General features: G+C 44.7%; 2 protein-coding genes across 15 annotated transcripts in view; both read left to right on the top strand.

The window, feature by feature from the left end:
- NRXN1 (neurexin 1) overlaps window positions 1–23,363 on the top strand; it is a 1,786,277-nt gene that overhangs the window by 1,588,684 nt on the left and 174,230 nt on the right. The window lies entirely within an intron of this gene.
- LOC143809085 (uncharacterized) lies at window positions 3,503–5,879 on the top strand. Its single transcript, XM_077292245.1, has 2 exons — window positions 3,503–5,297; window positions 5,361–5,879. Exons 1-2 carry the CDS (start codon window positions 4,737–4,739, stop codon window positions 5,865–5,867), a joined length of 1,068 nt encoding a protein of 355 aa, XP_077148360.1. The 5' UTR covers window positions 3,503–4,736; the 3' UTR covers window positions 5,868–5,879.

The raw sequence follows: 23,363 nt of genomic DNA, 5'->3' as shown, positions 1-23,363 counted from the left end.
CTCAACCCTATAGAAAACCTTTGGAGGGAGTTGAAAGTCCGTGTTGCCAAGCGAAAAGCCAAAAACATCACTGCTCTAGAGGAGATCTGCATGGAGGAATGGGCCAACATACCAACAACAGTGTGTGGCAACCTTGTGAAGACTTACAGAAAACGTTTGACCTCTGTCATTGCCAACAAAGGATATATTACAAAGTATTGAGATGAAATTTTGTTTCTGACCAAATACTTATTTTCCACCATAATATGCAAATAACATGATAAAAAAACAGACAATGTGATTTTCTGGATTTTTTTTTCTCAGTTTGTCTCCCATAGTTGAGGTCTACCTATGATGTAAATTACAGACGCCTCTCATCTTTTTAAGTGGTGGAACTTGCACTATTGCTGAATGACTAAATACTTTTTTGCCCCACTGTATAGTGTAAACTTCTCCAAAAAAAAGTGTCAAAATTATGATATTCTGGAAAAGCTTGCTCCTCTCATATGGGGATGTGTTTGGAGAGGAGCAGCGGCAAAAAAAAAAGAATTTTTATGGCCAAAATCAGCTTGCCCTAAAAACACCAGATCACTTGGGGTTAGAGAAGCTTGACCCACACCACCAGATGCTTTATAATAACGATTCGTTTTCATGACACTCTTTTAACTCCCTCAGTTACTCTGATAATAAAGGGTTACGTTGAGGCAATATTTCGGAATGGCTCAGGGTCTTCAAAGAAATACAACATCCAATTATCACTTTGTTTGTTTCATCCAATGCTTTGTAATGTCTTCCATGGGATCATAATAATTAGATGGAGAATGAGATAACAGCAGAGCTCTCCTCCTGCTTCACTGAGGTTAACAGCTTCTTTAGTTTTGCATGAATTTCCCTTCATCCTCCATTTAATGATGATGAATATTTGTGATTTAAGTAATGCTGCACCATCTTCCACACCATTTGTTCTGATGAATTCACATCATGGGAAAACCTACAGTATGTCATTTTAATTGCTTCTATTAGATGTCACCATGTACTGTACAATCAGCAGTTTTGTTGTAGACCATTACTCCTTATCTGTTGTCTCTAAGTAACATCTGCCTAAATTACAGATCGCCGCCAGAGTTTGGAGTCTGTTTTATTTATTAATTCCAAGAAACTTAAAAAAAGAGAGAACAGCGGTAATTTGTAGACTACTTTAAAATGCAGGTTCTGCAGAAGTGTAGAGGATGTGGTAGTTAAGATATGCCCTCTTCTAATATGTTTTAATAAAAGAGCAGGAATATGGCTTTCATGTTCAACATGTTAAAGGGTTGGATTAATATTGATGACTCTTCCGTAGACTAGGTCACCAGTATAAGATCGGTCCATGTCCAACAGCCCACACCCCTCTGATCAGTTGATTCCTGTTCCAACAGTGGGCAGATGTAAGCAGTGTATGCAGTGGAACATCACAGATCCCTACATTGGTTAATGGCCGCTTTTGGGTTCTGCATCCTCTTGCCTATTCACTTGATGGATAAGTAAACTGCGGTACTCACCAGTGTCCACCAATGTTCCAATCTGTACATTTCTAACATCCAGCCACTTCTAAAGCAGATATTGATTGGTCACTGATAGTATTGGGTATTGGATGCACACAGATCTCATATTGATGACCTATCCTGTGGATAGGTCCTCAGTGTGTTAATCTTCAACACACTCTATTAGCTAAAATCCTGAATGTCCTGATTCATGTAGAATGTTTTGCTAAAGTGTAAAGTAATATAGAGATTAGTAGGGATATTGCAGGGATATTTGTTATTTATTGATGATTATCACTTGCGAAGTTGATTCCTAATTTACCTTGTATCAATATGAATGGCCATAGCTACTAATTAATAATTATAACCACAAATAAAGGCAAAGAGATGCCTTAAAGTTTGCTGGTGATCAGTTTGATGATCTTCACCAAGAACCATGACATGTTTGCTATTATTAATATGAATAATTTAGGAATCCTTTGATCTTCCATATGTGTCCAATGTTTGCTCGAAGCCTTAGTAGCTAGAAAGTGGGACATTTAGGAAGCTGAGAACTGATTCATGAGATTCAAAATGGTATGAAATAAATATTGCTTTTTAGCACCCAAATATTCAGCTACATAGAAACCAGGTCATTGGTAATATAGCCAGATTGTTTTATAGTTTCTGGTGGTCTAAAGTATTTTAGAAGTCAATGGTTTTATCCATGTATGTCTTGAGTATTGAAGGTGTAAATTGCAAAATTTCTGTTGAAATAAACAAAAATGTTTTGGTAATGTTCCATTGGGTAATATTGGGTAAACACATAATGGGTCTTTTATTTTCCCACTGTTAGAGGAAGCACACTTTGTCTTTTAATTTAATATGTCTCTACAGGATGGATATATATATATATATATATATATATATATATATATATAGAATAGTATGCAGTATGCTGGCTTGTATGTATATGTGTGTGCGTATAATGCCCCCTTCACATGTACATTTTCCCGGTAAGTGTGGAATCCTTTTTTTTCATAGATGACACACGTACCCATTATACTTTATGGTAATATTCACGTCTGAATTTTTCATGGACTGTGTGTCCTTGTAAACCACATGGAGATATGACTGTTTTTTTCGGCATTACGGATGACAAGTCTATGGGTTGTGAAAAACACATGGAGCACATGGATGGCATCAGTGCACCATCCTTGTGCTGTATGTATTTAACATTGCAAAGAGAAGCTTTGTAATTTCATTCTCTCTTTATCCATGCTGGAAAGGCACAGATGGCACACTGATCCAAAACACTGATGATGTTGGTACTGTTTTTTCCGGTACCGCTTTTATACAGAAATGTGAAGGGGGCCTAAGCATGTATGTGTGTGCGTGTTTAAGTATATGTGTGTGTGTCTGTGCACCACTCTTGGCTTTATATATAAGATATCACCAGGGGTGGATTAAGGGTAGCCAGGGCCCCGGGCTGTTCAGACACTGTGGGCCCCCCCCGGTCATGTGATGGGGGTCATGTGACGGGGGTCATGTGACGGGGGTCATGTTATACCCGAACCAGATTATTCCTGAACAATGGCCGGGCCCTACTCTACTGTAACCTATTAAATATTTGTTAAAATCTGCAATACAATTTAGGTTTATTTTGACCAATAATATCACATACAAGGAACAAATACCACCGCGCCATGACCAGACCACATATTACCACAACTCTGTGACCAAATAGCACATTCAAGGGACAAATACCACAACACCATTTCCAGACCACATATTACCACCACATAGTGACTGAATACTACAATACTGATCAGTAATTAAAAAAAAACAAAACACAATACTATCACCATAAGTGCCAGTATTCATAGGAGATCTGTACTTAGTATGCCGTGTCTGTGTAGAGGTAATACAGAGATCACTGGTGACATTATACACAGGAGCTCTGTATATAATGTATAGGTAATACAGTGATCACTGGTGACATTGTACGCAGGACCTCTGCCTATAGTGTCAGTGTATAGGTAACACTGACTCACCAGTGACGTCTCTAGGTGAAGTCCTTCATCTTTCATCCAGCACAGACCGCCATCATTTCTTCCAGCCAGGACTCGTTTCTGCAGGAAATAACACAGTTATCTCGAGCTCTGCTTGCAGAACACATTACTTAATTTTTCACAACTTCTACATTACACCACGTGGAGAAAAAAAGGCAATATAGTGTCACTCTGCACAGTAACAGGACCTCCCCCCCATTTAAAACAGTATACTCAAAAAATAAAATAAATACATCACTGCAGTAATAATATCCCTTAATTAGCCCCTATGGTAATAATATTCCCCACCCTGGCCCCGTGTGTCTCATTCCTGGCTCCAGCCATATGTTCTCCCATCCTGCACTCATGAGTATCCATTCTACACCATATGATCTCCCCATCCTGCCCCATCTATCTCCATCGTATCCATCTTGCCCCATGATCCAATCCTGCCCCATGTCTTTCATCATGCCCCGTGTCAACATTCTGCCCATGCCTCCAGTCCTGCCCCCAGTGTGTCCAGCAATCTGCCCGTGTGTCCAGCATATTACCCCCAGTGTGTCCAGCATATTACCCCCAGTTTGTCCAGCAATCTGCCCCAGTATGTCCAGCATATTGCCCCAGTGTCCAGCAATCTGCCCCAGTGTGTCCAGCATTGCCCCCAGACAGTGTCTCCAGCAATCTGCCCCAGTGTCTGACTCCAGCATATTGCCCCCACTGTGTCCAGCATTGCCCCCAGACAGTGTGTCCAGCAATCTGCCCCAGTGTGTCCAGCAATCTGCCCCAGTGTGTCCAGAATATTACCACCAGTGTGACCAGCAATCTGCCCCAGTATGTCCAACATTGCCCCAGTGTGTCCAGCATATTACCACCAGTGTGTCCAGCAATCTGCCCCAGTATGTCCAATTGTCCAGCATTGCCCACAGTGTGTCCAGCATTGCCCCAGTGTCTCTAGCATTGCCCCAGTGTCTCCAGCATTGCCCCAGTGTCTCCAGAATTGCCCCAGTGTCTCCAGTATTGCCCCAGTGTATCCAGCATTGCCCCAGTGTATCCAGCATTGCCCCCAGACAGTGTGTTCAACAATCTGCCCCAGTATGTCCAGCATATTGCCCCAGAGTATCCAGCATTGCCCCCAGTGTGTTCAGCAATCTGCCCCAGTGTCTCCAGCATATTACCCCCAGTGTGTCCAGCAATCTGCCCCAGTATGTCCAGCATTGCCGTCAGTGTGTCCAGCAATCTGCCCCAGTGTCTCCAGCATTGCTCCAGTGTCTCCAGCATTGCCCCAGTGTCTCCAGCATTGCCCCAGTGTCTCCAGCAATCATCTGCCCCAGTGTGTCCAGCAGTCTGCCCCAGTGTGTCCTCCAGCATTGCCCCAGTGTGTCCAGCAGTCTGCCCCAGTGTCTCCAGCATTGCCCCAGTGTCTCCAGCAATCTGCCCCAGTGTGTCCTCCAGCATTGCCCCAGTGTGTCCTCCAGCATTGCCCCAGTGTGTACATCAATCTGCCCCAGTGTCTCCAGCATTGCCCCAGTGTCTTCAGCATTGCCCCAGTGTCTCCAGCATTGCCCCAGTGTCTCCAGCAATCATCTGCCCCAGTGTGTCCTCCAGCATTGCCCCCAGTGTGTCCAGCAATCTGCCCCAGTGTCTCCAGCATTGCCCCAGTGTCTCCAGCAATCTGCCCCAGTGTGTCGTCCAGCATTGCCCCAGTGTGTCCATCAATCTGCCCCAGTGTATCCAGCATTGCCCCAGTGTCTCCAGCATTGCCCCAGTGTCTCCAGCATTGCCCCAGTGTGTCCATCAATCTGCCCCAGTATCTCCAGCATTGCCCCAGTGTCTCCATCAATCTGCCCCAGTGTGTCCTCCAGCATTGCCCCAGTGTCTCCAGGAATCTGCTCCAGTGTCTGCAGAATTGCCCCAGTGTCTCCAGCAATCTGCCCCAGTGTCTCCAGCATTGCCCCAGTGTCTCCAGCATTGCCCCAGTGTGTCCAGCAATCTGCCCCAGTGTCTCCAGCATTTCCCCAGTGTCTCCAGCAATCTGCCCCAGTGTTTCCAGCATTGCCCCAGTGTCTCTAGCATTGCCCCAGTGTGTCCAGCAATCTGCCCCATTGTCTCCAGCATTGCCCCAGTGTCTCCAGCAATCTGCCCCAGTGTCTCCAGCATTGCCCCAGTGTCTCCAGCATTGCCCCTGTGTCTCCAGCAATCTGCCCCAGTGTCTCCAGCATTGCCCCCAGTGTGTCCAGCAATCTGCCCCAGTGTCTCCAGCATTGCCCCAGTGTGTCCACCGTTAGCTTATCAAAAAAACAAAACAAAAAAAACCGAACAGAGTCTCCTCACCTGACCAGCACTCCAGGCGGCGAGCTCTCTCCAGCAGCGCACACTCACCGGCGACTGACAATGACATCAGACGCCGGCGACGTGTGCGCTGCGGCCGACTTCAGCTGCCAGCCTCCAATTGGCTGGCGGCTTTTGTTAACTATTGAGTTGCTGGCATGTGCCCGCACATCAATAGGAAACCGCCGCAGCGCCGGAAGGGGCCTGGTGAGCAGATGAGAAGGGGCCCGATGCCCGATGGGTCCGGGGGCACATAAATGCCGGCGGGCATTCACAGTCACACTTGGGGGGATTATCAGAGGGTCAATCTGTGCGGTAGCCCAGGGCCCCCCCACACCACTGGGCCCTGGGCTACCGCCCATATTGACCCTCTGGTAATCCACCCCTGGATATCACATATCTAAGAGTTTGAGTACATCACTATTAGTATGAAGCAGACATCAACATGATTGAAGTACTGAAAACTAAGGCAATACTATCTAGTAAATCTCATAGGCAAGCTTAGTAGATGAGCTCATGAATGAATTCACTATTCAACTCATCTGAAGCTTTTTTGGTATATGTAGACAGAACATGCTGAAGTGAATTTGATGTTCTCACCAGGAATGATTGTCCTGATCTCTGAAGCATTTATGACTTGTGTATCAGTGGAATGAACAATTTCATAAAGTGCAGAAAATGGGAACGAGAAAGTTAGAAAGTGGAAGAGTCAGGTTCTAAAATGGGACAACACAAACAAAGCTATCAAAGTAGAACTTTCTTGTAACTTCAAAAGTTTTTTTTTAGACCAAGTCATGTTTGCATATCTTTGGTTTGGTATGAGGTTATAAGCAATGATAAATATTTTTTTTTTTGCTCATTGCCCTCAATTCTATTGATAAAACTCCACTTTCACAGAATGCACATCCAGTCAATGTTGTTTGTCTTATAAAATGGTATTGATTTCCAGATCTTACAATGTGTCGTTTGCAACTGTAAACTGTAAATTGTTTACTTTTGTCTTATTCCTGATAGCCTTGCTCAATACTTTGTTGTGCATTTAAATGTTGTGAATAGATTATTTCCTGCTGGTTTATATGGATTTTTACCACCAGGGTTCTTCTATGTTGTGCAATCCAAAACAAAAGTATAACAGTTATATTGTTATAAGTGATGTAACTTCCTACCCTTCCTATCGGGATAAATTTTGAGAAGATGGAAATTACTGTACAGTATAAATAGTATATCAATATTATTTCTAATCTATATGTTTAAGAAACACAATTGTATTAATGGATAAGGACAACTTCAGGGGCAATTTGTTTCTTATACTTGAATGCTGGTATTTTAACTAAAGTTAATTTTTTCAATCGGGATATATCAAACATTTAGCACCATTTCTCTTCTGTGGCATTTCTGCTGTAATGATTATTACTGGCTGCAAAAATTATCTATCTAAGAATCCACTAGCGATCTCATTCTGACAAAGTATTTGTAGCTCTTTTAACTGTCTTTTACTGATCTTCACCTAGCTGATATATGATCACATGAAAGTTTTATAGATTGTGGTAATAGATCAGTTGAGAAGAGCCCAATAACAGATATAAAAGATGCAAACCCTAAATCAAAACTAGCTGACTGATTTTCAGTTACCGTATTTTCCGGCGTATAAGACGACTTTTTAACCCCTGAAAATCTTCTTAAAAGTCGGGGGTCGTCTTATACGCCGGGTATCGCCTTGTACGCTGGGTGTATATGGTGGGTGGGGGGGGAGTGGTCCTGATGATGACGAGGGGGCGTCTCACAGGAAAGTGAGTATCCCCCATTACCTCATCATAGCGCTGCAGCGTGGGGTCTCTGTGCTGGGAGCGGCGGCTGCTGTGCTGTGGGGCGGCGGCTCCTCTTCAGCAGTGTGGGGCCTCTGGTGCTGTGGGGCGGCGGCGGCGGCGTATCTTCATGCAGTCGGGGCTCCTCCGGCATCTCCTTAAAGCTCGGAGGCCCCGTGGCGCTGGCAGCTCCATCGGTACAATGCGGTGGCCTCCGGGAAAATGGCCGCTGCTCAGATTCAGATCTCGTGTCCCGAGATCTCGGGACAAGATCTGAATCTGAGCATGCGCCGCCCCCAGCGGCCATTTTCCCGGAGGCCACCGCATCGCACCTATTGAGCTGCCTCCGGGAAAATGGCCGCTGCTCAGATTCAGATCTCGTCTCCCGAGATCTCGGGACGAGATCTGAATCTGAGCAGCGGCCATTTTCCCGGAGGCCACCGCATTGTACCGATGGAGCTGCCAGCGCCGCGGGGCCTCCGTGCTTTAAGGAGATGCCGGAGGAGCCCCGACTGCATGAAGATACGCCGCCGCTGCCTCCCCACAGCACCAGAGGCCCCGCACTGCAGAAGAGGAGCCGCCGCCCCACAGCACAGCAGCCGCCGCTCCCAGCACAGAGACCCCACGCTGCAGCGCTATGATGAGGTAATGGGGGATACTCACTTTCCTGTGAGACGCCCCCTCGTCGTCATCAGGACCACTCCCCCCCCCCAAAGGCACATATTCACCAGCCCTATAAGACGACATAGGGTGTATAAGAAGACCCCCGACTTTTAAGAAGATTTTATATTTTAACTGGTAAAGTTGGGGGGTCGTCTTATACGCCCAGTCGTCTTATACGCCGGAAAATACGGTAATCTTATCTGCTGGCAGAAATGAGCAACAAAAAAATAGAGAATTGAAAGCTTAAAGGTGCAAAATTTTCAAAGAACCCAACTGCAAAAATATTTTTAGACCAAATTACATACATTCAAGTTAAACACCTCCCCCCAAAGATGTCCATATACTTTAGGCAGAGATGATCTAATCTTTTGAATTTCAAATTCCCCATGTTCAGAAAATTTGTATCCAAATTTTGAATTAGGCAATTAGACCATAAATCGAAGGATATCCAGTTGTCCTAAAAGACGTGTATAATACTGCGAAGTCTCCTAGCAATGTATTGAGGACCTTTCAATCTCTGTAAACATAGCATTAGTATTGTAAAAGTGATCTCACCATAGAAGCCCAGTAGTAACTAACAGCCCATTTAATAACAAAGTACACTGATAAAATTCTCTTTTTTTGTTTATATAAAAATAATGGTCCAAAAACTTTTCCATTTTATTCATTTTTAATCAGGTTGACTGTTCTTTGCAGAACAGTGACTGAAACTGATGGTGTCACTGTCAGAGGTAACATCATCTAATAGGCTTGCTAGAGGCCAATTTTGACCTGCATTTCATCATTCATTTTGAGCAAGTCTGTAATTAGCTTTGTATAATCTTTTCAATCGCAATTATTCAACTCTTGCCAAAAATTATGTAACAAGAAATTCTTGGTAAGTAGGTACAAGCACAGAAAGCAAAATGTGTCAGCAGACCGTAGTACACTGTAGATGTGGTGTGTATGTATATCAAATTGAATTAGTAACTAGTAAAACAGGTGTGCCGAAACCTACATGCACAAATAAATGTCTACAATTTATTTTACATTTTTATTTTTACATTGCTGTCAACTATAAATTATGTAAAAAGAAATGCTAAGTATGTAAACGATCATAAAGTCAGCACGTTCATCAGGGTGCTGTATTGTGTTCAAATGTAAAATGTGACTAGTAAAACAAATGGGCAAAAAATGCTTATAACAATCAAACACACCATATGACACTGATTTCAGATCTTTTTTCTGTCAAAACTATTGTGCTGTCCTGTGTCTGCTTCTTAGTGCATTAAGATAAGTTTAAAATGTTTAACTATAATCAAAGTGCAGCAGCGTAGATGCCAACTACATCGTATCATTGATTAATCACACTTAGTTGGGCTTTGCTAATGTCACCTCTTCTATCTTCTTTCCCACTGTATTTTTTACATTAGTGTCTTCTTGATAATACTGAAATGAATCATATTAGTGCAGATGGATGTATAAAGGGGTAGTATCAATTGATGAGTTATTCATGTAATACAGTATATAGACAGCCATTCATCGGAATATCCACCGCATAATTTTACATTTCCCAAAGTATGTAATGCATTTTTAGAGAATCCATTGTGCTCTTTTAGTAGACCAGTTGTAGCATCTCACAATAATTGTACATATATACTCTTGTTAGTAAGAGTATTGTTTTCCACATTGCAATTGCAAATTATCAACAATTAGATACATGTTTACATTAAAGTGAATCTCCACTTTATATCAGGTCATCTTTATATTCAGAATTCTAAGGTCCCGATTCATCAAATTGCTTTTCATAGACTTCTGGCACAAACACTTTGCAAAGTTGCAACATTTTTGCATAACTCAAAGTTGCACACAAATTTGGGGACTTTTGGCATTGTCACACCAGTATTGGCCATCTTTGGGACATAAATTACTGGAGAATATGGTAAGGAAACACATTTACAACAAAACCTACTCAGCCATTTTCTGCAGCTCTATTACACCAAAATGTAATCCTATGCAAATTAGGCTCACAAGTGCTCTGGTGGTAATATCTGTTTACTTGGAGTCCTTGGCTCCTCTTGGCTTCTCTCCACCAGCACTGCACACCACCCTTGCTTCTTGATTCACATTTCTGACAAAGACTCTCTAGCAAGATGTCACCACTATAGTTGGAAATGTGTTTCTCTGATATACTATTTCAAAAAGATCTGGATAAGATGTCTGCATCATCAAACACAGAACAGATTGGGTTTAATCTTGATAAATGTATAGTAATGCACCGTGGACAGAGTAATCGTGTTGCTGCACATACATTGAATGGAAATTTACTTGGGACAGCAAAACAGGAGAAGGATTTGGATATTCTGGTTATAATTAAACTCAGCAGATATTCTCAATTTCAAGCAGCAGGTGCAAAAGCAAACACAATTTTAGGGCGTATAAAAAGATAGATTGAATTCTGTTATCTCAATGTACAATGAAGTAGAAAAGGGTAACAATATACTGAATTTTGACTTTCGGGCTTCATATCTCACCATCCACTATTTATTTGATCGTGAGACTACCACCATTTTATAGCCAATCTTAGCTATCTCATAGATAAAGTTGACTTGCAACTATTTAGCGTATGATTAGTTATGAAGATTCTTGTCCTGTCACTGCACTGTTACTGTTTTGCTCCTAAAGATCTAAATTTTAATTTTTTATTAAAAAATTAGAGTCAGTTCAAAGGTGACAACTAGATTATTACAAGGGATGGAAGTTCTCTTTTACAATGAGTGGTTAGAAAAGTTGGGCTTGTTCAGCTTAGAAAAACAACAACTCAGAGGAGATCTCATTTAAATGTAAATACATTATAAAGGAACAGGGTGCATTCATTATGTATGGAGGAAAGGCAACTCTGGCAGCTAAATAGGAGAGGGTTCTTTATGGTTAGGGTAAACTATGGAATGCCCCACCACCAGAGGTAGTATTGGCAGATACTGTGTCACAATTTAAATTAGGGTTGAATATTTTACTCACAACAAATTGTATTGTAGGTTATAAATATTGTAGTTATAGAGAAAGTGTCACTAGTGGAGAAAGGTTGAACTTGATGACCTGTGTCTTTTTCAACCTATATAACTACAGTATATAACTATGATCTATACTTCAGCACCTTACATTTACTTGGCATATTTTTTATTGATAGATACCCTTTCTAAATGGCTGTCCAATCTTTTGCTTGATATGCCATAAATATACCAGATGGGAAAAACCCTTTAAAGGGAACCTGTTACCCCCCAGGCGTTCTTAACTAAAAGAGCCACCTTGTGCAGCACTAATGCTGCATTCTGTCAAGGTGGCTCTTTTAGTTGGGGTCCCTTCCAATGCTACAATATTCATTTTTATAATTTGCCCCTAATACCTGTAGTCTGTCTGGGGGGCATGTCTTTTCCCCCCGGACACAACAGCTCACTTAAATTTGGCCAGGAAATATGATTTATATCCAATTTATTCACATTATGTCACTCTGAAATCCCTCCACACTACAGAGCATAATAATTTGTTCCAGGCACCAGAACAATCTTCACTAGGTCATTTTCAGCTTCTTCTGGTTTTAGTTTCTTTGTCATCTCCAATGCTGACTAGCCATGACGTCATGACCTTGTACGAAGTTCATCATGATGTCATACTTCGTTATGACATTAAGGCACAGTTAGCACAATAGATGGCAAACATGGTGGGCGTCAGAAGATGAACAGTGAAGACTTCACTGGAAACTGGGCTGAAGAAGACAGGTTAGTGCTGGGTAAGCATTTTTTTTACATTTTTTAATCCCTTCCCAGCCATTTTGAGCCCAGCAAACTATTGGCTTATATTAATTTTGCTAGATTCACTGAAATGTAGTAGTAAAAAAAAAAAATCAAATTCTTGTCAATTTAAAATTTTTTGTGAACTTCGAGGTAAAGTCTATTTGCCTCAAAAAGTGAAATTGCTCTCATCTTTAATCTGTATCTGTAGTTGAATGTAGAATTTTGCTGGTCTACTACAGAGTTCATTGTACTGTACAACAGTATGCCTCTTGCTCCTAAGCTACTTCTGGTGGAAGAATCTATAGAAGATTCTTCAAAGCTTTTATGCCAGTATTCTGGTGTAAAAAGCTTCGAAAAAAATGTATAATTTTGACTCAAGTGGAGGCTGTGCTAAAATGATGTGACTTTTGGGGCTCACATGCCATTTTCGCCCAGGTTTGACAAAGTAGGTTATAACTGTAGTAGGACAGGAGTGTTGTAACCACTGCTTTTCAAATTCATGACAAGTGTGAAATTTGCTATGCCAGCAATTTTACTCCAACAGGTACTGTAGCAGAATTTGTGGCCGGGGTATACAGAGATGCATGCCTCTCGTTCTCCACTCCTGATTTAGGAGAAAGCGTATGCCTCTTCATGAATCACGAGGGTCAGACTCTAGCACATGTCCTCAACAATACTGGTGTGAACAATGCCGGTCTTGATGAATCAGGCTCTATATCAATGACGGTCTTGATGAATAAGGTCCTATGTCTTTACACAAGCATGAGAATTCTCCATCAGAGAAGAAAAACTCTGATTGCTATAAACTTATATTAACAAATGAACTAGCAGAGAATTTAGATGTAGTATAAAATATGTTAGGTGTTGAGTTCCCGCCTCTGCACAGGGGGAATCTCGAACCATCTCCGCTGCAGACTCCCATTCTTCTCCAGCCGCAGTGGAGCCTGCTCAGCGGAGATGTCGGTCCCAGCGTCTGACTCAGGCTGATACTGGGCGACTGGTGTCTACTGTTCTTCCAGGCTCTGCCTTTGTAGCCAGTGCTGATAAGCAGTGAGCAGATCTTTCTGGGACTAAGTCCTGCTTTTCCCATACTGGGCATGCCCATGGGACGATCTCCTATTGGAGGTTGGGGGTCACATGCGAAGGTCCTGAGGCAGTTCCTGTTGGACCACTAGGAAGGTCCTTGAGTGCTAAAACTATAAAAGGTTCGCATGGCCGCACGGCCATGCGCTAGTATCAAACCAATGTTAAAGAGCTCAGTGCCAGTGTGGTCATGCTTGTATGTGGTAAGGGTTTGGCTGAAATAAGCCCCTAGAATACCGGCACCTCCGGTGAAGAGTTGTTTGTCTGCCATGCTAACTGCATGCCACAGTTTTGCTCTGTTTGGTAGCTGTGTTCCTCTGTGAGGTTAGCAGGGCACAGCATCTTGTTATTCTAGCAAATCTGTGAAGTAACAGAGTCGCTAATACTGCCATATAGTACTGCCGATTACTAGCAGCAGATTTCTCTCCTGCATGGTGGACCCTGGGTTGCGAACGCACCATCTGTCTCATACATATATTTATTCAGTGCGTTCCGCCAACCCTTACAGAATACTAGTGCCAGGGTCTGGCTAGTAAATGGCAGACAAACAGCAATCCTTGCAGTACATCCAGCAGCTGTAGGGTAGGTTGGCGGCTCTCGAGTGCACAACCTCAGCTGTGGATGTTACCGCAGTTGCTGTGCAGGCTGCTAGCGTGGCTGCAGCAACCTTGTCCACTGCCGCCCTTGTTCTGACTCTATCTCGCCTCCCGCTGCCAGAAAATTTTTGGGTGATAGTAAACCCCTGTAGGGGTTTCGTGAGCCAGTGCTCTATACACCTCGAGCTCCTGGCCGCACGTTTCCCCACAGAGCGGGCAAAGGTGGGATTTATTGTGTCTCTCCTGTTGGACAGGGTGATGGAATGGGCTGTGGGAGAGTGGTGCAGAGTGCTCTGCTGTGCCTGAGCACTCTGAAACAGGTCTTTTTAGGACCTCGAGTCACCCATGATATGGCGCTCCAACTGCTGGCATTGACTCAGGGCACGTCCTTGGTCAGCCATTTTGCCATCCACTTCCGCACCCTAGCATCTGAGTTGGAGTGGTCAGATAAAGCCCTTATCCCTATATTTTGGAGGGGGCTGGCTGACCACGTGAAGGACGCTCTGGCCTCTAGGGAGATTCCCGCAACACTGGAGGAGTTAATAGCTGTGTCTACTTGTATTGACCTCCGCTTTCACCAGCGGAGGCTAGAGCGGGTCCAGTATAGGCAGAGGTTTCGGCTGGCTCCTACCTTTGCCAAACCTTTGGAATCTTTGGTCTGGGTCCCTGAGTTACATGAGGCCATGGAAGTGTCACGAGCGGGATCTAAGTCCTGGACCGCTCGTGCACTCAAGGTCTATCATGTTTGCCCGCAGTCAGAACATGTTGCCACAAGATGTTCCCAGCAGTCGAGGAAACATCAGCGTCTAGTGGTAGTAGGTGGAGGTACACTAGACACAGCGATGTTTGCCTCCAAATTGTCCTTTAAGGGGACAATTACAATAGGCTTAGGCTCATTCACTCGCTCGGTAGAGCTCTGCGTGGATTCTGGGGCGGAGGGCAATTTTATGTCTTCTGCCTTCGCCCAACGTCACGCAATATCCTTGGTAGTGCTAGCTCAACCAGTAACCGTACGAGTGGTGAATGGGTCGACACTGCCTTCACAGATAACATACCAGACTATCCCTTTCACTCTGTTCATGTCGCCATCTCATCAGGAGATCATATCTCTGCTCCTCGTTCCTGAGGAAATTGATGAGGTCCTGTTAGGGATACCTTGGCTAAGGTACCACTCTCCTCATATTGAGTGGTCCACAGACAGAATTTTGGGATGGGGTAAATCTTGCGGGGGTAGATGTCAGAGGGAAAGCATTCAGGTTGCTACTACTGAGGTACCCACACATCTATCCTCTCTCCCCAAGCAATATTGGCCCTATGCGGATGTGTTCTCCAAAAGGGCTGCGGAGACCCTTCCACCTCACTGCCCCTATGACTGTCCTATTGACCTCTTGCCTGGTGCTGAGCCTCCCCGGGGTCGATTCTATCTGTTATCTTTCCCGGAGACAGAGGCAATGTCACAGTATTTCCAATAAAATCTGGCAAGAAGATTCATTAGAAAGTCAGTGTCATCTGCAGGGGCTGGGTTCTTCTTCGAAGAACGGGGAACTGCATCCATGCAGACTATAGGGGTCCTAACGCCATCACCGTTAAGAATAAATATCCCCTGCCCCTGATATCTGAGCTTTTTGATAGGCTTCAGGGAGCAAGGGCATTTACTAAACTAGATCTGCGGGGTGCTTACAACCTGATTCACATCCGTGAGGGGGACGAATGGAAGACGGCTTTTAACACCAGGTATGGGCACTATGAATATCTAGTGATGCCCTTTGGGCTCTGTAATGCTCCAGCCATTTTCCAAGACTTTGTAAATTATATCTTCCGGGATATGCTCTCCACCTCGGTCGTAGTCTACCTGGATGATATTCTCATCTACTCTCCAGATAATGACTCCCACCGGAAAGGTGTTTGCAGAGCCTTCGACCTTTTACGAACAAATTCCCTCTACGCCACGTTGGAGAAATGTGTGTTTGAGCAGATGTCTTTACCTTTCTTGGGCTATATTATCTCCACCCAGGGATTGGCTATGGATCCTGCCAAACTACAGGCTGTGATGGACTGGCAAGAACCCCATTATCTTAAAGCGGTGCAGCGCTTTATGGGGTTCATTAACTATTATCGCCATTTAATCCCTCATTTCTCAACTTTGGTAGCTCCCTTGGTAGCCCTCACCAAGAAGGGAGCAAATCCCAAATTGTGGTCTGAGGAGGTCTCCAAGGCCTTCGCTTCTATTAAATCTCATTTTACTAGCGCTCCCATCCTACATCGCCCCGATGTAGATAAGCCATTTATAATGGAGGTGGATGCCTCATCCATTGGTGCTGGAGCAGTCCTCTTCCAAAAGGATGCTCAAGGTCAGAAGCATCCTTGCTTCTCCTTTTCTAAGACCTTCACACCAGCGGAGAGGAATTATTCCATCAGGGACAGGGAGTTGCTAGCAATGAAGTTGGCTTTCTCAGAGTGGAGATATCTTTTGGAGCGGGCTCGCTTTCCCTTCCAAGTATTCACAGACCACAATAATTTGGTCTATTTACAGACAGCCCAGCGGTTAAATTCTCGCCAGGCCAGATGGTCCTTGTTCTTCTCCTGGTTCCATTTCACCCTCCATTTTCTTTCCGGGGAGAAGAACATTCGTGCCGATGCTCTCTCTCGCTCTGCTGTATCATCTGAGGAGGAGGAAGAGGAGCCTCGGCTTATTGTCCCTTCTGAGAGCCTGAGAACTGTGGCCCCGGTTTCGCTAGAATCTGTGCCTCTGGGCAAGACTTTTGTACCATCAAGTTTGCATCTGGAGGTTCTCTCTTGGGCCCACTTGTCCAGGGTGGGTGGACATTTTGGGACCAAAAGGACATCTGAGCTACTGGCAAGGACATACTGGTGGCCGCATATGGCCCGTGACATTGCAGACTATGTTCGGGCGTGTGTCTCCTTTGCCAAAAACAAGTCTCCTTGTCAACGGCCAGCTGGGTTGCCTCACCCCCTGCTGGTGGTGGACAGGCCCTGGGATATGGTCAGGATGAATTTTGTGGTGGGCTTACCCAAGTCTCATAGCTGCACCATTATTTGGGTGATCACTGATCATTTTTCCAAAATGTTGCACTTGGTGCCTCTTCCTCGGCTAGCTTCTGCATGGGCTTTGGCGGCGTTGTTTATCAAACATATCTTTCGCCTACATGGTATGCCAGTGACCGGGGTCCCCAGATTGCGTCTCGATTCTGGAGAGAGCATTGTCTACTCAGCATTGAGTTGAATCTCTCCTCAGCATATCATCCTGAGATGAATGGGTTGGTAGAGAAGGCCAACCAGGCCCTGGTCACATATCTATGACATTTTGTTTCTGCCAGGCAGGATGACTGGGCATCCTTGCTACGGTGGGCGGTGTTTGCACTTAATGCTGTAGCCGATTCCACCGGTCAGACTCCTTTCCTCCTTAATTACGGCCAGCATCCGTGGGATCCTGTGCCTATTCCTGTGTCTTCTGCCGACTCTAGGGTGGCAGACTGGGCTGTGGAGGCACAGGACATTTGGGACCGCACTCAGGATGCCATCCGGGCCTACAAGGAGAGAATGAGGTCCTCTGCCGATGCACATCGGTGCCCTGCTCCGATCTTTTCTCCTGATGACTTAGTGTAGCTCTCCGCCCGTAACATCAGGCTGCGAGTTGAGTCCACTAAGTTTGCACCTCACTACTTGGGTCCCTTCAAGGTCCTCAAACAGGATAACTCTGTGCTCTACCATCTGGCCCTTCCTCCACGCCTAGGTATCACCGACACCTTTCATGTGTCCCTCTTAAAGCCTGTACACATGTCCCAGTTTTCCGAGTCATCTGCCAGGACATCAGGTTCGTCTATGGACAATTACGAGGTGAATGCTATTTTGGGGTGCAAGGTAATACGTGGCAAAAAATTTTATTTGGAGGACTGGAAGGTGTCATGATCTCAATGGCAAGAGATCATAGCATCAGCATATATAGGAACTAGCTCTTGGAAGATGGAAACTGAGCTGACCATGAACTAAACCTAACACACAACTAGCAGTGGCCGGGTAGCATGCCTACGTTGATTCTAGATGCCCAGCACCAGCCGGAGGACTAAACAAAACTAGCAGAGGAAAATATTAGTCCTAGCTCACCTCTAGAGAAATACCCCGAAAGGAGACAGAGGCCCCCCACATGTATTGGCGGTGAATCAAGATGAAAAAACAAACGTAGTATGAAAATAGGTTTAGCAAATTTGAGGTCCACTTACTACATAGCAGAAGACAGGAAGGACACTTTCATGGTCAGCTAAAAACCCTATCAAAACACCATCCAGAAATTACTTTAAAACTCTGGCATTAACTCATAACACCAGAGTGGCAATTCCTGTTCACAAGAGCTTTCCAGACACAGTAACGAAACTACAGCTGTGAACTGGAACAAAAATGCAAAAACAAACATGGACAAGAGTCCAACTTATCTAGTAGTTGTCTAGGAGCAGGAACAAGCACAGAGAGGCTTCTGATAACATTGTTGACCGGCAAGCAACTAACAGAGCAGCAAGGTTATATAGCGACTCCCACATCTTGATGGGAACAGGTGAACAGAGAAGATGAAGACACCAGTTCAATTCCACCAGTAGCCACCGGGGGAGCCCAGAATCCAAATTCACAACAGTACCCCCCCCTCAAGGAGGGGGCACCGAACCCTCACCAGAACCACCAGGGCGATCAGGATGGGCCCTATGAATGGCACGAACCAGATCAGAGGCATGAACATCAGATGCATTCACCCAAGAATTATCCTCCTGGCCGTATCCCTTCCACTTGACCAGATACTGGAGTCTCCGTCTGGAAACACGAGAGTCTAAGATTTTCTCCACAACATACTCCAACTCACCCTCAACCAACACCGGAGCAGGAGGCTCAACGGAAGGCACAACCGGTACCTCATACCTGCGCAATAATGACCGATGAAAAACGTTATGAATAGAAAAGGATGCAGGGAGGTCCAAACGGAAGGAAACAGGGTTAAGAATCTCCAATATCTTATACGGGCCGATGAACCGAGGCTTAAACTTAGGAGAAGAGACCCTCATAGGGACAAAACGAGAAGACAACCACACCAAGTCCCCAACACGAAGACGAGGACCAACACGACGACGGCGGTTAGCAAAAAGCTGAGTCTTCTCCTGGGACAACCTCAAATTGTCCACCACCTGCCCCCAGATCTGATGCAATCTCTCCACCACAGCATCCACTCCAGGACAATCCGAAGATTCCACCTGACCAGAGGAAAATCGAGGATGAAACCCCGAATTACAGAAAAACGGGGACACCAAAGTGGCAGAGCTGGCCCGATTATTGAGAGCGAACTCCGCCAATGGCAAAAAAGCAACCCAATCATCCTGGTCAGCAGACACAAAACACCTCAGATATGTCTCCAGGGTCTGATTAATCCGCTCAGTCTGGCCATTCGTCTGAGGATGGAAAGCGGACGAAAAAGATAAATCTATGCCCATCCTAGCACAGAATGCCCGCCAAAATCTAGACACGAATTGGGTCCCTCTGTCAGAAACGATATTCTCAGGAATACCATGCAAACGAACAACATTTTGAAAAAACAGAGGAACCAACTCGGAAGAAGAAGGCAACTTGGGCAGAGGAACCAAATGGACCATCTTAGAGAAACGGTCACACACCACCCAGATGACAGACAGCTTCTGAGAAACAGGCAGATCTGAAATAAAATCCATCGAGATGTGCGTCCAAGGCCTCTTAGGAATAGGCAAGGGCAACAACAATCCACTAGCCCGAGAACAACAAGGCTTGGCCCGAGCACAAACGTCACAAGACTGCACAAAGCCTCGCACATCTCGTGACAGGGAAGGCCACCAGAAGGACCTTGCCACCAAATCCCTGGTACCAAAAATGCCAGGATGACCTGCCAACGCAGAAGAATGAACCTCAGAGATGACTCTACTGGTCCAATCATCAGGAACAAACAGTTTATCAGGTGGGCAACGATCAGGTCTATCCGCCTGAAACTCCTGCAAGGCCCGCCGCAGGTCTGGAGAAACGGCTGACAATACCACTCCATCCTTAAGGATACCTGTGGGCTCAGAGTTACCAGGCGAGTCAGGCTCAAAACTCCTAGAAAGGGCATCCGCCTTAACATTCTTAGAACCCGGTAGGTATGACACCACAAAATTAAACCGAGAGAAAAATAATGACCAGCGCGCCTGTCTAGGATTCAGGCGCCTGGCGGTCTCAAGATAAACCAAATTTTTGTGGTCAGTCAATACCACCACCTGATGTCTGGCCCCCTCAAGCCAATGGCGCCACTCCTCAAAAGCCCACTTCATGGCCAAAAGCTCCCGATTCCCAACATCATAATTCCGCTCAGCGGGCGAAAATTTACGGGAAAAGAAGGCACAAGGCCTCATCACGGAGCAGTCAGAACTTTTCTGCGACAACACTGCCCCAGCTCCGATCTCAGAAGCGTCGACCTCAACCTGAAAAGGTAGAGTAACATCAGGCTGACGCAACACAGGGGCAGAGGAAAAACGGCGCTTAAGCTCCCGAAAGGCCTCCACAGCATCAGGGGACCAATCAGCAACATCAGCACCCTTCTTAGTCAAATCGGTCAATGGCTTAGCAATATCCGAAAAACCAGCAATAAATCGACGATAAAAGTTAGCAAAGCCCAAAAATTTCTGAAGACTCTTAAGAGAAGAGGGCTGCGTCCAATCACAAATAGCTTGAACCTTGACAGGATCCATTTCAATGGAAGAGGGGGAAAAAATATATCCCAAAAAGGAAATCCTCTGTACCCCAAAAACACACTTAGAACCCTTCACACACAAAGAATTAGACCGCAAAACCTGAAAAACCCTCCTGACTTGCTGGACATGAGAGTCCCAGTCATCCGAAAAAATCAGAATATCATCCAGATACACAATCATAAATTTATCCAAATAATCGCGAAAAATATCATGCATAAAGGACTGGAAAACCGACGGAGCATTTGAAAGACCAAAAGGCATCACTAAATACTCAAAGTGGCCCTCGGGCGTATTAAATGCGGTTTTCCACTCATCCCCCTGCCTGATTCGCACCAAATTATACGCCCCACGAAGGTCAATCTTAGAGAACCACTTGGCCCCCTTTATGCGAGCAAACAAATCAGTCAGCAACGGCAATGGGTATTGATATTTAACAGTGATTTTATTCAAAAGCCGATAATCAATACATGGTCTCAAAGAGCCGTCTTTTTTTGACACAAAGAAAAAACCGGCTCCTAAGGGAGATGACGATGGACGAATATGTCCCTTTTCCAAGGACTCCTTTATATATTCACGCATAGCAGCATGTTCAGGCACAGACAGATTAAATAAACGACCCTTTGGGTATTTACTACCCGGGATTAAATCTATGGCACAATCGCACTCTCGGTGCGGAGGTAACGAACCAAGCTTGGATTCTTCAAAGACGTCACGATATAAACCACAACAAAAAAAGTGTACTAGTCCAGATTAAATAGAAATATAAACTTTATTAAAGTACAACCATTTACAAAACAAGGCTAAAAATGACGAGGGGTAAAAAACCAACCCTCAAATTGCACATATAAGGGGGATCCAGCAACCCACATCCTACAAATGAATGTATGCTAGTCCATAAAAGCCCAAAAGATTCCACTGCTCATCCATATATATACACAAATCAACCTAACAGTGAGAGAATAGACAAATAGCAGCGGGCAGAGGCACAGCGGACCAACAGCATACCTGATGACAATGTAGACCGGATGTGAGATGCGGCGTCCCCCACCTCCCTACGCGCGTTTCGGATGTTCCTTCCTCAGGAGAGGCATGTCAGCAGTCATAAACCCCATCCTTTTATGCGCCGCGAGACCGGAAACCAATTCGCCATTCAGCCGCCCACCGCACTGGTTCACATGGGCCCATGTGACCAAATGCGGGGAGACGGCAGGAAACGGCAGAGAGGTAACAGAGCGCATATCGCGCATAACCGGAAATAGAGCCGCGGCCATCTTGGAAAAGGTAATATGTGCCCTCAAAGATATACACTCCATATAAGCGGCATTCAATGATGAAACACAGGTGTGCCGATATACATATATGACAATTAAATGCGAAATAAGGACAGAGTGGCCATCCAAATTAATTAAGACAATATAACATTTATCAGAATCAACTTAAATAACATATATCAAAAATATCAGGACACTGGTATATACTGAATAGCAACAAAATCATGACCAGTATACAATTTCGGCACATATCAAAACATATAAATAAATAAATAAATAAATGACCATACATATATGAAGCTAGGCAAAACATGCGGATATGATAACCGCATAATTATACAAAATAACATGATATATATTACTACAACACACTACATAACAGCCATATATCACAGATATTGATGAAATAAGAAGATGGTATCGGCACAATCATTTCAGATGAAGAGGCAGCACATAATACAGACTGCAAGTAATAAAGAAAACAAGATTAGAAACACAAAATAAAATCAAGAATTAAAAACAAGTACAACAGAGCGCTTGGTTACTATGCACAGCAGCCAGCAGACATCCATTTACAGAAAAGGAGCAAAGGAGAGTCCCTCGTTCAGCCCAAACGGATGAATAGTATTAAGTTGCCAGATCCATCTGGTCTCCAGTCTACCCAGTCTTTTGGTGAGGACACCCCCCCTGATGTTAATTTTGAGTGCATCAATCCCTCTCACCCTCAAGGAAGCACCATCACAATTGTGGAACTCCTTGAAATGGCGAGGTAGAGTCTTAAGTGTGGATGTGTCCGTGTGGGTGCGTGCCGCCTCAATACCCAGAACATGTTCGCGTACGCGGACCTTTAGTTGGCGTGTTGTTAGTCCAACATAGATCAATCCACACGGGCATGTGGCATGATATACCACATACCTCGTGGTACAAGTGATCCGTTGTCTGATAGTGAATTGCTTGGTGTTATCAAAATTCGAGAATTCACTACATCTTACAATGTTGGGACAGGCGACACAGCCCCCACACGGAAAACATCCAACACTCCTGGAAAAATTAGAAAGGAATGTGGTTGCCCCATCACTGGAGTAATGACTGGAGACCAGATGGTCCCTCAGATTCTTAGCACGTCGAAAGGCCAAAGACGGCCTCTCAGGGAGCAACCTGGCAATACTGGGATCCACCCGTAAAATGGGCCAGGCCCTTTGGAGAATGGATCTAAGCCTCTCCGATTGTGAGCTGAAGGTGGTAACAAATCTTAATACAGGAGGAATATGGATATTGGACCGAGCTATATTGTCAAATAGGAGGTTCTGACGGGTAGCATGTTTAGCCCGATTAAATGCACGTTTAATAGATCGATTACTGTACCCGCGGGATCTAAACCGTATACTTAGATCATCCGCCCGTGATAGAAAGTCCGCCTCTGAGGAACATATCCTACGTAAGCGGAGAAATTGCCCCACGGGTACAGAATCGATCATGTGGCGTGGATGGCCAGAAGTAGCATGTAAAAGTGTATTCGTAGACGTTTCTTTTCTATAGATGTCCGTCTGTAAGGTT

The sequence above is a fragment of the Ranitomeya variabilis genome, chromosome 2 (assembly GCF_051348905.1).
Source record: "Ranitomeya variabilis isolate aRanVar5 chromosome 2, aRanVar5.hap1, whole genome shotgun sequence".
Taxonomy (NCBI): Eukaryota; Metazoa; Chordata; class Amphibia; order Anura; family Dendrobatidae; genus Ranitomeya; species Ranitomeya variabilis.
This window is presented reverse-complemented; position numbering and strand designations above follow the sequence as displayed.

Bases quoted from the DNA above. Each gene is read 5' to 3' on its own strand.
- LOC143809085 (XM_077292245.1), top strand. From the start codon at position 4,737: ATGTCCAGCATTGCCGTCAGTGTGTCCAGCAATCTGCCCCAGTGTCTC. The intron at 5,298-5,360 runs GTGTCTCCAGCA...GCATTGCCCCAG, and splicing joins GTGTCTCCAGCATTGCCCCA to TGTCTCCATCAATCTGCCCC.